The 14,886-nt window shown below is 43.3% G+C and overlaps 1 protein-coding gene across 1 annotated transcript; it reads right to left on the reverse strand.

Annotated features, from left to right (window-relative positions):
• Positions 1 to 1,317: 1,317 nt before the first annotated feature.
• Positions 1,318 to 14,026, reverse strand: snrnp70 (small nuclear ribonucleoprotein 70 (U1)). Its single transcript, XM_036937932.1, has 10 exons — positions 13,793 to 14,026; positions 12,000 to 12,153; positions 11,814 to 11,876; positions 11,566 to 11,620; positions 11,409 to 11,473; positions 11,008 to 11,070; positions 10,782 to 10,863; positions 4,259 to 4,360; positions 4,023 to 4,125; positions 1,318 to 3,726 (listed from the first exon to the last, which is right to left on the reverse strand). Exons 2-10 carry the CDS (start codon positions 12,144 to 12,146, stop codon positions 2,901 to 2,903), a joined length of 1,506 nt encoding a protein of 501 aa, XP_036793827.1. The 5' UTR covers positions 12,147 to 12,153; positions 13,793 to 14,026; the 3' UTR covers positions 1,318 to 2,900.
• Between the last annotated feature and the right edge of the window lie 860 nt (positions 14,027 to 14,886).

Genomic DNA, 14,886 nt, shown 5'->3' on the forward strand with positions numbered 1-14,886 from the left:
CCTTGTACTGGGGAAAAAAGGCAACTAAAATGTGCTGTTTCGTCGCAACAATGCCACAGATGTCTCAAGTTGAGGGAGCATGCAATTGGCATGCTGACTGCAGGAATGTCTACCAGATCTGTTGCCAGAGAATTTAATGTTAATTTCTCTACCATAAGCCGCCTCCATCGTTTTAGGGCATTTGGTAGTACGTCTGACCGGCAGCTCAACCGCAGATCACGTGTATGGCATTGTGTAAAATCAATTAAATTGTTACATGTTGCGTTTTATATTTTTGTTCAGTATATAAGCATATCATTATAATTATATCATTATACAATTCATGGTATCAGGCAAGATTGGGTCTAGGCTTCAGGTATTATGGGAAAAGCTATTCAGGGTTGTCGCTGTTTTATTTAAATCTAGCTCGCTCACCCGCTCTGAGCAAACCTTTCACCACGGCTGGCAGTGGCTAGCTGGAACATTAGTCTTGCGATTCATTCCATATCCATTTGGCTAGTCTGACAAGCCAACGTACTTCAAAATTGTCAGTCACGGGTCAATAATGTACAGATATTAGAAGTGTGTCAAACACATTTAATGACAAACCATGTAACTATTTAGATAAACATATGAATTACCTGTTGCCCAAAGTTTAGCGCAGGTGTTAGCAACTGGTTTGCCATGTTCAGAACATGTGGCCACAGTGAGAAAGATTTGCAGTGGTGACATCAGACCATCCGGTTAAGTAGCCAAAATAATATGAAAGTTCATTGATTGGGTTAAGGTGAACCATCCCTCAAACTAGTGGACCAATGGAGACTCATTGTCTACACCTCCCTCTAAATACCATCCTTCACAAAAAAAGCCCAAACTTAATCAAACTTGCAGTGAAAGCAAAGAAATCGAGAGCCAAGATGTGAGTAGCATAACCAAAAGGTAGAAAATACAGGCAAGAGCGTAGGCAAAATGGATTCAATAGGATTGGTTGTTGGGAAAGATTAACTGAAAACCTTAATAATTTCTGTTTTGCTCTCACTTTAAAATGTGTTTGCAAGTTTTGGGGTTTTGCTTGATGTTAAATACATTTTGCTTAACACATTTCACTCTTCCTTGAAAATACGTTTACATTAGCAACTTTTATCGTGTTTACAATTAATTTTTGTCTAAATGCAATACATATGGGGTGAAATTTGCCCCATGAAGTATGATTTAGTTTCTCCCAGTCACTGGCCCACACTCCAGTACAGTAGGTGGCAGCAATGCACCATAATGTCGGATGCCAACCGACGATAAACCTGGTAGTTTAGATTACTGAAAAGGATGACCGACTAAATGTTCAATATTTAAAATAAAAAAAACTTTATTTCAGAAGAATCAGAACAATTCCATTCAGGGGGTTCCCCATCTTGCTTTACAGAATAAAAATGAGCAATATTGGCCAACTCGTAGACATGCACTTTGCAACACATTTCCTTACTCTCCCCCCCATTTTCAACCTTGTTCAATAACCAGGTTTCCATCCAACCTTCTTATGCAAGCAAAGTACGGCAGATAAAAAGTAATGACAGGCCTGACGGAAACAAATGTCAACTAGACAAGGTGGAATGTGTTGGTAAAATTAATTATGCGAGAAATGTCAGTGGAAACACTTATGCGCAAATATTGATACAATAACCATCATATCTACGTAAACTTGGGAGTCACGCGTTGACATGTGGTCCTCCCACTACGACTAGCCGGGAAAGCGTGCGGTTCATTAAACTACAGATTAAATCAATTAATATAACTCGCAGGGTGGTGAACGTGTACGGTAATTAGCTTGATGTTACTTTCCAATAAATACCCAGGGTCTTATTCTGGTGACATGATAGTCAATGCTTGGCTGCTGTTTGAAAAATAAAGACTCACTCTTTTGTCCACATCTCATGTAGGCTATATGTGTGCTCTAGCAAACTTCGTTCTGTTGGTTAGAGGACATATGCCAATAACAAACGGGGCACACGCTATATAACACATTTTTTTGGTAACAATCAGTGGGGTTAAATGCGATAAGGAAAAGCTAGTTCAATGGGTTTCGATACATCGGAATTTAACCGCAAAATGCATTTTTATTTTCACTAGATCACGCAGCCTTTTATTTGCAACAAGTCAATTGGATGGAAACATCTTTGGTGGGAAAATGCATATAATGCCTTATGCACATAAGAATATTTGCATGAAAATCTGTCGCCAATTGGATGGAAACCTAGCTATTGGTGTACATTTTCTTGAGAATAGATAGACATACGGGTCCAGACAGTTGAGTAAGATGTTCTCAGGGTTGTACTTTAAATTGAAAAAGGAACATATGAAGGCTCAAATATATATATTTTTATTTTCTCATCTGCTTTTGTGGGATCATGGATTGATACAAATCACTTGGGGGGGAAGAATGTTACAAAACCTAAACAACTTAGCCCCTATTAAACAACCCCCCAAAAAACAACCCAGGTTGAATTAACACCAATAGATATTTAAGAAAAAGAAATATTTGAACATAACTATGCAATCTCTGCCTCACTCGTAAAGGGATTGTAATCAGACAAGTACTTGACAGAGCAGAATGTCAGATTAAAGTTCCGGTTGGGGGAGAGCGTGAATGTCAAGGGACAGTGAGCACAGTTCTCAGTTTGGAACCGAGGGACGGGTTTGAAATAATTGTTTTGTGGTGTGGACCTTTTGTGGGGGTTCAAATACAGAAGAAACAAAACCCTACTTAACCCATAAAGACAGTTTGTTATACCTACACTGCTCCGTTGTGGCTTCTAACAGGGCAGCACCTCATTACAGTATCATTCACACAAACAGGGAAGGGGTATGTGGCTTTGTTGTATATATAAAATGAAAAAAACAGGAACTTAAAAATGGCAACGCCCCGCTTAGTACTCCTCTGCCTGGGTCTCCACCTTGTAGCCGTTCTCATTGGAAACGTAGCCCTCCCCCGACTGCACCGACTCCTGGTCCATCATCAACCCATCCTGGCTGTTCTCCTCTGGCTGGGGCGGTGCTTCCCCCGCCTCCCCGTTACCCACATCGTCCTGCTCGGCCGAGGGGGGCAGGAGAGAGCCATGCCGGTCTTCCCTGCGCTCCCCGCCACCCCGCTCCCTGTCTCTCTTATGCTCCCTGTCCTTCTCCCTGTCCCCCCTGTGCCTCTCCCGGTCCCTCTCCCGGTCCTTGTCCCTGTGGCTGCGCCTCCGGTCACGGTCCCGCTCCCTGTCTCTGTCCCGCTCCCTCCCGCCGCGCTCCTCTCCCACCTCTCCCCCTTCCTCACCCACACTAGGCTCTTCAGGCATCTTCTCTCCTCCCTCCCCCATCATACCATCTCCAAGCCCCATGCCCTCATCCCCCTCGCCACCCTTGCCCCTCTCCCGGTCTCGCTTGCGCTCTCTGCTGCGGCTCCTCCTCTTCCTTTCACCCTTGTCTCTGCTCCTCTCCCTGCTATGACTGTCTCCCCCTGGTCCTCCTCCCCCCCGCTCCCTCTCTCGATCTCTCCTCCTGCCACCCCCTACGCTCTCCTCTGCGGGCCCTGCCAGGCCCAGACCCCTGTCGCCCCTCTCCCTGGAGCGGGAGCTGCGCCTGCGTCTTTCCCGGGACCGGGACCGCCGTCTTTCGCCACCGCGCTCTTTCTCCCCCCCACGTTCACGCTCACGGCTACGCTCTCTGCGCTCCCCTCTGGGCTCAGGTCCACGTTCGCGCTCTCGTTCCCTGAGGTGAAGAGAAGGGCAAAAATAACAGTCAACTGACAAACCGCTACAGAAAACTTCAAGTCAGTCACACCAAAATGTCCAATCCCAAGTCTACCGCTAGCCCATACCCTCTAGACTTGCATAGATCTAAAATAATTGGATCGATGTAAATATGGATCCCCTTTGTCTTCAGATAATTTTTCTATATTGCTACATCTATCCATTTCTTTCAGGTCTAATGGATAGGGCCTATTTAGAATAGGGTAACATAACCCTCTCTTAGTGGACCACCAAGAGCCCAGTGTAGTTACTCACCCTCCAATTGGGGGGTGGTCATCGTAACGTGAGGTGTCGTCTCTTCCAGAGTGCTTGATGTTGACGTCAGCCCCGCCTCTCCTTGTCCCACCAAGACCACCGCCTGGTTGAGGATACATTAAATTTGTCTATGATTTGTATTTAAAACTGACTAACATTAAAGGGATTCATAAAATGGCCAGTGCGAAGAGAATCTGTTAATTATACAGTCACAGAAATCATGTGCAGTTCCTCACCTAGCCTGCGGGGATGCCATCCCTTCACAGTGCGGCCTCTCTCAACATCCACCAGCACTCTCCTTCCATCGATCTTCTTCCCGTCTGCATGCTTGTAGGCAGCTGGAGGAAAGGGAGGGGGGGGGTGAGAGAAAGGTAGAGGGGTAAGATGGAGCTCTGCGGTTTCAAAGGTAAGGTTAACAAAGAGTGCATGAATATACTGACCAGGAGCAGGTGAGGTAGTGTGGAGCTGCTCTCTGGGCAGACAGACCATGTAGTGGTAGACCTTTTTCCACCACTAAATGCTGCATTTACCTGCACATCGATCTTTTTTGAAGATGTACCACAGTAAGTATTTTGTTGTGCAAGCACTTTACTTCAGTAAATCTTTATTTTGAAAACATTAAAGAGGGATAAAGAAAAGCATTCTAGCCGCAAATTACAAATGTTTTTTTTTTGTGAACTACGCATTAAATTATTCAAATCTCAAAACATTCCATTTTATTATATGCGTTATATAATATATTAAAAAAAACATTGAAGTTTGGCCTATAATGATTGCACTGTTTCACGTGGAGCACCAGAGACCGAAAAGTGAAACGCTGCTTAAAATAATTTAAATCTTACTTAGGTCAAGTGACCACACTGTTAGAGGGTCAACCTCTTACTGTTGCATGGCTCCTTTTACCTTGAAGCTAAAGGTCATAGTTTAGACCAGGGGTACTCAACCTACGTGGCCCAGAGCCTGCTGCTTTTCTGTTCTGCCTCAATTGCCAACCTGGTTTCCCAGGTCTAAATCAGTCCCTAATTAGAGGGGAACAATTGGGGGATGGGGAAACTGGCTTCGGGGTCCAGAGTTGAGTTTGAGGAGATTAGACCAATCAACGGTCTTGACATTGCCCACGACTATAAGCTAATACATTTAAGGAAGCAAGCAAAAATGCTCAATATCAATTATATGCATACCCTTAAATTAGTGTGCCGCATGAAAGGCTCAGGTAGCTTTGGCTAAGATTTTTACCTACAACTATGCATTTAAATTGCTCCATAGTGATTTTGAAAATACACAGCCTTTCATAACTATAACTTTCATCTCATGGGATTCTGTGTAAAAATGCATTAAAGCTACCAGTGTCAGCTAGAGACCATTACCAATAATGCATTATTACTGAATATTGCGTGTCCCTAGTGGTTAGCCTAGAGTTTAAGAGTGGTGGGACAGTAACCAAAAGTGTGCTGGTTCAAATCCGAGCGGACTAGGTGAAAAATCTGTCAATGTGCCCTTGAGCAAAGCACTTAACCCTAATTGCTCCTGTAAGTCACTCTGGATAAGAGCGCCTGCTAAATGAATTAAATGTAAACGAGTGGTCCAAGTAGTTGACAGTACTTTGATGTGGAGTGCATTTGAGAGCCTGTTGTGAAAAATGCTTGTGCACTTGAAATAAGACAGTAATTCATATAGCAACATACTATTTATTATATTACCCAACCTGACAAATTGATGAGAAATGCATTTGTGCATGTTCACCTAATTGTCACATCTACAACTTCTTACCCAGAAGGAACATCGAATATGAGTCACCTCCATGGATCAAACAGCCACCCACTTAGTCTAGCCTCTTATAGGTGGAATTGGGGATTTTATACCAGTAGCCAGGTTTCCACCCAATTGGCGACAGATTTTAATGCAAATATTCCTAAATCTGCGTGAAAGAAAATGTGAATTTTCCCACCAAACCGAATTGTTGCAGATAAAAATCAGTGCGTGATGACGAAGTTCATGTATATTTATTTTTTATACAAACATTTAACAACCAATTGTCACAAACTGTTGCGTTTAATAGTAAATGTGCCTACGCTGGTCTTGGCGTGTGCTCTAGCCAACAGCTCGCATATACAGTAAGGGTAGGCTAGTCTACACAAGATAATGGATGAGAGAATATTTTGTCAAACAGCAGTCAAGCATCATGTCACCAGCATAAGAACATAAACATTTATTGGAAAGGAGAATCAAGCTCGTCGCCATGCACTTTCATCACCATGTGAAGTTCATTCATATTTTATCTGTAGCCTATTTTTGCATGGTTGCCAGAGTCGTAGAATTGGAGTCGCTTGACTCCAAGTTATTACTTCGATAAGACAGTAATTACTATCAATATTTGCCCCTAAAAGCACTAACACCGCAATTTCACACAATTAATTTTACAGAAAGATCCCACCTTGTCAAACTCCTCATTAATAAAATTGTACCGAAACTTCATGTTTCCATCACAGCTGTCGTGATTTGCTTTAATACGGTATGACTTTTCAAAAACTGGATGGAAACGTGGTTAGTGACAAACCAGGTGGATACTGCCCTGCAAATGTTGACACCTTAGGCACGTCCTGCAATAGCCATCATCACTGGCACGACCACTTCTGGTGTTCTTAGCCCCCAGTTCAGTGAGACATAAAATACCAGTGACATTGGTTTGAATATTTACTCCAATTGCCAGAATACACAACCTTGTATGACAATGCTGCTTATTACACAAACATATCTTCTTACCCTATACATGTTGTGCTTCAGACTATAGTGAGGCTAATGTAAATTAGGTTGCCTTACATACAACCTCTGCGCTTGTAATACTTGTCTGGAGGGGGAGATATAGTGGAGGGAATCATCGCGATATGAGAAAATGTGTCAAGTTATATACACATACCTTAGTGGAGGCTTTATGGGCTGCTGTGTTTGTTTTGACCAACTATCTTACCACCACCTGGACAAGAGCGCAGTGTCGGACTCAGAACCTCCGGGAGCATAGTGCTTCCAGTTGCAAGCCAAATTGGCAGGCTCCAGCCACTGCCAGATTTAACACCACAGTCTGCAGCTTCCGAGTCAAACTCAGAACACACACACAAATATATACTCCCTTGGCCCAGACAGTCTTGGGATCAGTCTCTTATGACCGAAGAATTCGGCAGGATCCATGATGACCCATCCTGGCCTCTACACTGGTCTGCTGTGGTAGACGATCCAATGGGAAACGGCAGAGGACTCTTTCCTCTTTATATCCAATTAGAGGGCCTTACCAGAACCACTCGCTTTTATAGCCAGAGGGCCTTACCAGAACCCCCTCTAGATCATAGCAAATCACTGTACTTTCATGACACCTCACAGGTTTATACTACCAGGGGGCCTTACCACAACCCCTCACTAATCAATCCGGGTTTGTCTTACCACAAACCATAACCTTCTCAACCAATCAGAGAGGACTTCACTCAAAGGGGGGTGGGTTGCCTTAACTCAACCCCAAAAAGAAGGCCTAGTACATTCTTACTATACAAGCACACATATGGTGCATATCAAAAAATAATAAAGAAACAAAAGGTATGCACCTAGAGCAAATTAGATAAGTGTTTGGTGTAGGCTAGAATAAATGTAGGCAAGTTCAAGTGGTGACATGTTTCCTCACTTGACTGGCTCTATTAGCTGTATACACCGGATCCTTACAATCAGCTGTGGTAAAGAGATCTGGGGGTGAGATGACTGCCATGTCTGAATGAGCTATCGCTATGCTCGTCGACATCTGCTCTTGCCTAGTTATATAGTAGGGACAAAGCTACATATGTGCATAAGTATGTGCCTTCCTGTAAAAGTGTTGAGTCCCCTCGTAAGCCTATTCTATTAAAGCCAGCTCGACGCACACAAGAAAAGACCTTAACTTACAATGCTAGGGGATTTCGTTTTGGGCGTGTGGTCTTTTTGATGCAATGTTATGCAAAAAAAAAAAACATTTTCGTAATGATTATGCAAGAGAACCTGAAAATACTGTTTCAGACAACAAATACTAAAATAGTAAAACCACCTAGGCCTATATGTAAAAGTATTAAAAGGGATACATCTGAGGTGGCTTTAACACAAAAGGAAAACTCAAAAGGCACCCATTAACTGACTAATGGCCTGGGGGTGCGTTCAATGGTCAAAGCACCAGATCAGTCTTATCAATGTCAGTATTGTTCAAGCAACATTTAAGCAGCTTCAAAAAAAATGTGCTTTGCCCATTGAACGTAGCTCCTCTTCCCTAAATAGGAGGATGGAGGGTGGAAAGAAAGCTTACCCATCATACAAACCCATCATACCAACCATATACTGAGCTGTGGTAGTAGGGTGTAGATGTATCATAACCATCATCATCTGCAAGCCAGCTCTGGCCAATAGCCATCACAGATAGGCGGCTGCAGTGGCAATGAGAACAACAAACAGTTAATACACTGCAGAGCCAGCATTGACATCCCCTCACAAGTCAACCCTCACCTGAGTCACATCATACCAAGGGTGGGCGACCTTGGTCCTGGGGAACACTATTCCCTGCCTGTTCATTGCACCCTGGGTGCATGACCCTAAGTGTTCCAGCAATGAATCAGCGACCACATTCCAGGCCAGCTACACTGCAGTCGTGCTGTGCAGACTTGCCTCATCACCAACTAGCAGTCAGGCGTCAGATTCTTATTTTATATGATTTTTAGCTGACATGTAAAACACCTACCCAGGTGTTGTGAGATCTGGCAAGTAGTCGGCCTGGAAGGTGGCCAGTAAATAGCAATCTTAGAGAGCAACTGATTTACACCTGGAACACCCTTCTGCCTGATAATTTGTTTAAATTCGATCAATGAGAATAATACCAGCTGGCATGGTAGCTCGCCAGGACCAGGGTGGAGGACCACTGATATGAGCTGATAGAAATGGCCCAGTGTCACAAAAGCACAGAGATGAGGGTACCCAAGTTAACCAGACAAGTTAGGGGAAAGAACTACCCTGTTGGTGACCTGTAGCTTACCGTTGGTTGTCCAACCAGGAAACCTACCTGTTCCACTGATGACTTAACACTCCTAACTATTACAGGCCTAACCTACAGCAAGCAAAGACATTCAACGTGACCAGAAGAACAAGGCTTAGAAGTTGTTTATACATACAAAACATAGGCCAAACCTTCCCACCAAATGGCACCGCCACATACATGTGTCATGGCTGGACTAACTGCACTCACTCAGACAAGTGCAGTACAGAAACCCGTTCGTAGCATTACTTGAGTTAGTCAAGAGGTCATCATGCGCCACACAAGACAGACATCACACAAAACTCACTCAGCACCTTGTTTCCCCTAATTAATAACATATCGCCATTCTAAACTCAGTTGTAAAAATGTAAAGGATGGATGGATTTTGGGGACCCTTGCGTTCAGAGTTTTAATCTTTAACTCGTATGGACCGTGGGTCCATATTTTTAACCCACTTCCCAATAGGCTTGGGCAGTATACCGTATACCGGGGTATTTGGAAAAAGACACGGGATGGTTTTTCCCATACCGTCAACACCGTTTAAACTATTTGAGGTTCATTAATACATTTTATTTGTAGCTACTTAAGTAAACACCCACAATCAACTTGTGCAATACGTTAGGAGACAAAGAACAGAGTTCTTCATTTCACCTGTCACATTATTATGAAGCTTACAGTAGTCCCCAGTCATGTGGTGCTTGTTCACAGGCACACAACTACAAGAGAGACCGGAGCCATGGGAGTGACTCACTGTTGTGCAGCATGCGCCAGGTGATTTAATTACACTATGGGAAGTCTAAAAGTTAACTGCCTAAAATGTGCCAACTTCTGCATTTGGTTTACTAATTTAGTAGCTAGTTAGCCAACTAGCTAAGTGGTTAGCTTCTTCTAAATCAAGCGTTCACTTGGTAAAAGCAGAGAATAACCTCCTGGATCAAGAGCCTCGCTGGCAAATATTGGTTTTGTGCTTGCAGCAAACTATCATTTGAGTTACAAAATGTTAGCAACGCGGTCGTTAGCATTCTAACCGGCAATACCGAATATCCCAGTATGACACAAGGTCGGTATGAGGGTATGACAATCTGGATACCGCCCAAGCCTACTTTCCAGCTAGTTCTCCTTCTCTGACCCTTTTCATACCATTGTGCCAATCCAAACCATACTCTGCTGGCTTGGATACTTTCCATTCATGTCCTCGCAGCATAATCAGGCCAGCGCAGTACAGCTCGGTGTGGCTCAGCAGTGTGAACACAATTATTATTATTTTTTTATTTTATACATTTGGCAGATATTAAGAGTGGCCCTAGGACTATGGATAAATGTGAAACCATTGCTGATCCTGGCCCTTCAAAGGGAAATCGCACCAAGGACAGCATAAGCTGCTTGTGCTGTACAGAAAATAGCTACATTTTAAAAACAGAGCCTAGCCAGTTTACTCCATAAAAGGTGCTATTCAGTCAAGAGGGTTCCTCCTGCACTGGGCAAGAGTACAAGGTGCTGATGGGGTTACTGACTTTTAGTTAACCCCAACTGGTACAACTTGTAAAGCTATAGTGAAATTTTAACCATTTGTATGGCCGTAAAATTGATCTAGTGAATTTTTTTCGGTACCTTTCTTTTCAGTCCTTCAAAAAAATACTATCCCACCCACATACCATCCCAGCATTCAGACTCATTTGAGATTAGGTGGGTTATGAAGGGGGTTGGTCTCTCATGGTACTCACAGTGCATGTCTCTCTCGTGCTCGTACTCTATGAAGGCGTAGCCTCTGGGCTTCCCTGACCTCTTGTTGTAGACGATGTAGATCTGGAAGAGAGCGACTATAATAACGCTAGCTGAACAAGCTGTGAGGGGGGGGGGGGGCACACAGAGGACCAATTGCCACTAATAAATGTCTCATAAATTGTATTATAAAACCAAAGGGTGGTTTAGGAGACAGACTAAACTTACCCGTTTGATGGGTCCGTAGACCTCAAACTCACGGCGAAGCTTGGATTCCGTGGTGTCATAATTCTGCAGCAATGATAACACAGTTAACATCGATCCCATCAGCGGAAACCCCCTTTTCAAATCAAATTTTACTTGTCACATGCGCCAAATACAACAGTGTAGAGTTTACTGACAGCCTGGTCTTAGAGTTGTCTTCAGAACACACTTCTGGGCTTCATACCATTCAATAAAAAATGTAAGTTATGCTTCAAGAAGTGGCTGCCCGGTTTTCATTTTATTGCGGAGAATGTATGCTTAATTTGTTATTAATCACTACCTGGCTTTTGTATCAGTGGCCAAGACAGGATGGAAGGTAAAGATGCCATGGAACATGGAAGGTAGCCTGTATAATGCACACTTACCACACGAGCCACAAACAGGGTCTTGAAGGCATCCCCCTGAGCATTGGGGTCATTGTGTGGATCCCCTAGAAGGCAGAAGAAAATATTATATATAACCTGACCATCAACTTTCAGTAAATCGTATGAAGGTCACAAAAGCTCATCCATGTCAACTTACAGAGCTTCAGTTCTGTCTCCACAACCGTCTGCCTCCTCTCGATCTTCTCCCTCCTCTGTAAAACAGAAACAGGTTAGCTAGGCCCGTCAGACTCAAACCCCAAATTGTTACTTTATATCTACATTAGAGCCATGTACTAGTACACCCCATGGAAGATTTCCAGTCTTATTCAGATACGCATTGAGGTTTGACTAAAAAAGTCAAAAGAAATGGCCACAAAGGGAAGCGACCCCTCTACCAATGCTCACCTTCCTCTCCAACCTCTCATCGCGAGTTTCTGCCCTAGTGGGGGGAGGGGCATCTCTGGGGTCCTATCAAAACAGTCCAAAAGTTGAGGCCCAAAGGCATTCAATCAAATAATATACAAAACAGCCAACTATCCATCTCATTCACAAAGAGTTTAATTGCACAAGAGCTAGGTAGGTTTGCCTTACCTCAAAGTGCCTGATGAAGGGAGCGATGCCACAGTATGGCTGGTTGTGGTGTTTTTCATGGGGAAGCTTCTCCAACTGGGTCAGAAATGGTATGGGGTCCCGGGGCGCAAATAGGGCCAGCAGATTGGGGGGTAAAAACTGGGTCATCTTTCACCTGCAGCGAGAAAAAGAGATGTTTAGTTCATAAACTACGTAGTTACTAATAATATGCAGACGGAGTTGCATCAGTGTTGCCATTAAACAGTGTGGACAGAGCCACAAAGGCTTGGAGGACCATTGTGACAACCATGGGCAGCTCAATTTCTTCTGCAAAGGTAAGGCAACATCTTACTTTCATGTGTGGAACTAGCTTCGAAGCTAGTGTCTAGGAGAATGTTCAATGTTCAATGTTACCAAACAAAGCTCAATCTTCCCTTATCTGGAAGCTTCAAGGAAAATAACACATTTACAAGGATAGCTAGCTAGAATAGTGAATGGTTTAGGCTGACTGCTGGTTATTCATATACACACAAAAATATAAAAAGCAAAATGTCAGATTTGACCGAGTTTGTTCATAAGGAAAATCAAACAATTGGAATAAATGCATTAGGCCATAATGTATGGATTTCACAACTGGGAACACAGATGTAGCCGTTAGTCAGAGATACTTTCTTGGGGGGTAAGGGCGTGGATCAGAAAACCAGTCAGTATCTGGTGTTGCCACAATTTGCCTCATGCAGCGTGACATTTGCATTGAGCTGATCAGGCCTGTGGAATGTTGTCCCACTCTTCAATGGCTGTGCGAAGTGGCTGGATATTGGCGGGAAATGGAATACCTTCTGGTACACGTCGATCCAGAGCATCCCACACGTGCTCAATGGGTGACATGTCAGGTGAGATTGCAGGCCATGGAAGAACTGGGACATTGTCAGCTTCTAGGAATTGTGTACAGATCCTTGTGACATGGGGCCGTGCATTATCATGCCGAAACATGAGGTGATGGATGAATGGCACGACAACGGGCCTCAAGATCTTCACGGTATTTGTGCATGAAAATTGTCATGGTTAAAATGCATTCGTGACAGACAAATGTTATTAGTTATCTGTAGCGAATGCCTGCCCTCAACGTAAACACACCACTTAAACCCCCCCCCCCCCCCTTGCAGGCAAGTGTATAAATAGTGCACACAGCCATGCATGCAATCTCTATAGACGTAGAATGGCCTTACTGAAGAATTCAGTGACTTAACGTGGCACCATCACAGGATGCCCAACTTTCCAACAAGTCAGTGTGACAAATTCCTGCCCTGTCCGGGTCAACTGTAAGTGCTGTTAATGTGAAGTGGATAGGGGTTCTTGCAGTTGCAGGAATGCCCATATGCAGGAACGCCCCGAATTTCGGGACGCAATTGCACCTTTCTCTAGACTAAAACGAACAACGTCACCAAATGTAATCATAATATGCGCACGAACTGTTCCAAACAGTTTCGGATGAGGACGCCTTTAGAGCTAGTTGTCTGGCTTCCAACTAGACACCTCAGTGTTGGGCTAACGTTAGCTAACAACGCAGTCAAACAATGGACCACCCTGGATAACGTTAGCTAGCCAATCCACCAACGCATTTAAGTTAGTTAATTGCAGGAAGACCAGACACCTAAAACGAAATATGGCACATTTTAACATGTCTATTTTAGTTAACGTTACATATTCCAGTTTAGTTAACGTTACATATTCCAGTCTACCTAACGACTGTCCACCATAGCATAGGCCTCGTGCCGCCACTCAGGGGTACTATACATTTATTCCCTACTCACCTCAGCTCTTCATTCAATCCCTTTAAAACTCCGAGAGCCCGAATCAGGCAACGTGAAATAAGAGCGTGCGCTCTATTTGTTCAAAGCAAGATGTTTTCCCACAGATGAATATACTTCAGCAACCGAGAGACACAGAGGATTCAGCTTGGTTAGCTTCTTGCCAGGGGGAGGGAAACGATCTGTCCTCAACTTAAAATGGCGGTACGCCGTAAAGGGACGACAATATCGCAACAGTTCCTCTAATGTTTCACGACACTTCGGGCTAACTTACGTGATATCTGGTTTCTCAGAGAGGAATGGGAAGAATCTCAGGTTTGGCATGAAATCTTTCCAAATGTGAGATGTTTGTTTTGAACGGAGCTGTCAATCCAGCAGATTGTAACATCTCTGAAAAAAATACTGTAACCTACCTCGGTGTAAAGATCACCAAAAATCTTAAGGCTGTGAATTATCTTAATTTGAACCCTGTAACTGAATCTGTCTACAAAAAAATTATCCTCATGGTTAGGGAGGGATTTAAATCTTCAAGGAAGAGTGGTTTTATCCAAAACTGAGGGGCTATCCTATCTTTTTTCATCTATGGACATTCCCAAATTTACTTGCTGTACCTTAGATAGGCTTTTGTAAAACTTCATATGGAAAAACAAGCCACATAAGATAAAAAGAGATGTTATCGCCAACAAGGTTTGTGATGGCGGTCTAAATGTCTTCGACTTCACTCTCTTCAATCAGATATCAAAGGTCAACTGGATTAAAAGGTACATAAAAATCTTCATAGTTTCTGGAATATTATACCTCATTTTGTTTTTCAGAAGTTCAGAGGGCTTAATTTTTTTCTTCAATGTCCATATATTGTGGGTAAACTTCCTGTGAAACTGGCGGCTTTTCACAAGCAGGCTTTAATGTGCTGGGCTTTGTTGTATAAACACAACTTTTCACCTCATAAATGTTTTATATGGAACAATGGGTCGATATTACATAGAAACAAGATGTTATTTAACCATAAATGGTTCTCGAAAAACATTGTCCTTGTCAGCCAATTAGTTAATATTAGTGGGAATCTATTTACACGGAGAGAATTTATGGAAAGATAC

The sequence above is a fragment of the Oncorhynchus mykiss genome, chromosome 12, assembly GCF_013265735.2.
Source record: "Oncorhynchus mykiss isolate Arlee chromosome 12, USDA_OmykA_1.1, whole genome shotgun sequence".
In the NCBI taxonomy this organism is placed as follows: domain Eukaryota; kingdom Metazoa; phylum Chordata; class Actinopteri; order Salmoniformes; family Salmonidae; genus Oncorhynchus; species Oncorhynchus mykiss.

What these genes read in the sequence shown, in the direction of transcription:
- snrnp70 (XM_036937932.1), bottom strand. Translation starts at nt 12,146, where the DNA reads ATGACCCAGTTTTTACCCCCCAATCTGCTGGCCCTATTTGCGCCCCGG. An exon ending in CCTTCATCAGGCACTTTGAG is followed by an intron (nt 11,877 to 11,999) that starts GTAAGGCAAACC and finishes CTGTTTTGATAG; the next exon opens with GACCCCAGAGATGCCCCTCC. An exon ending in ATGAGAGGTTGGAGAGGAAG is followed by an intron (nt 11,621 to 11,813) that starts GTGAGCATTGGT and finishes TCTGTTTTACAG; the next exon opens with AGGAGGGAGAAGATCGAGAG.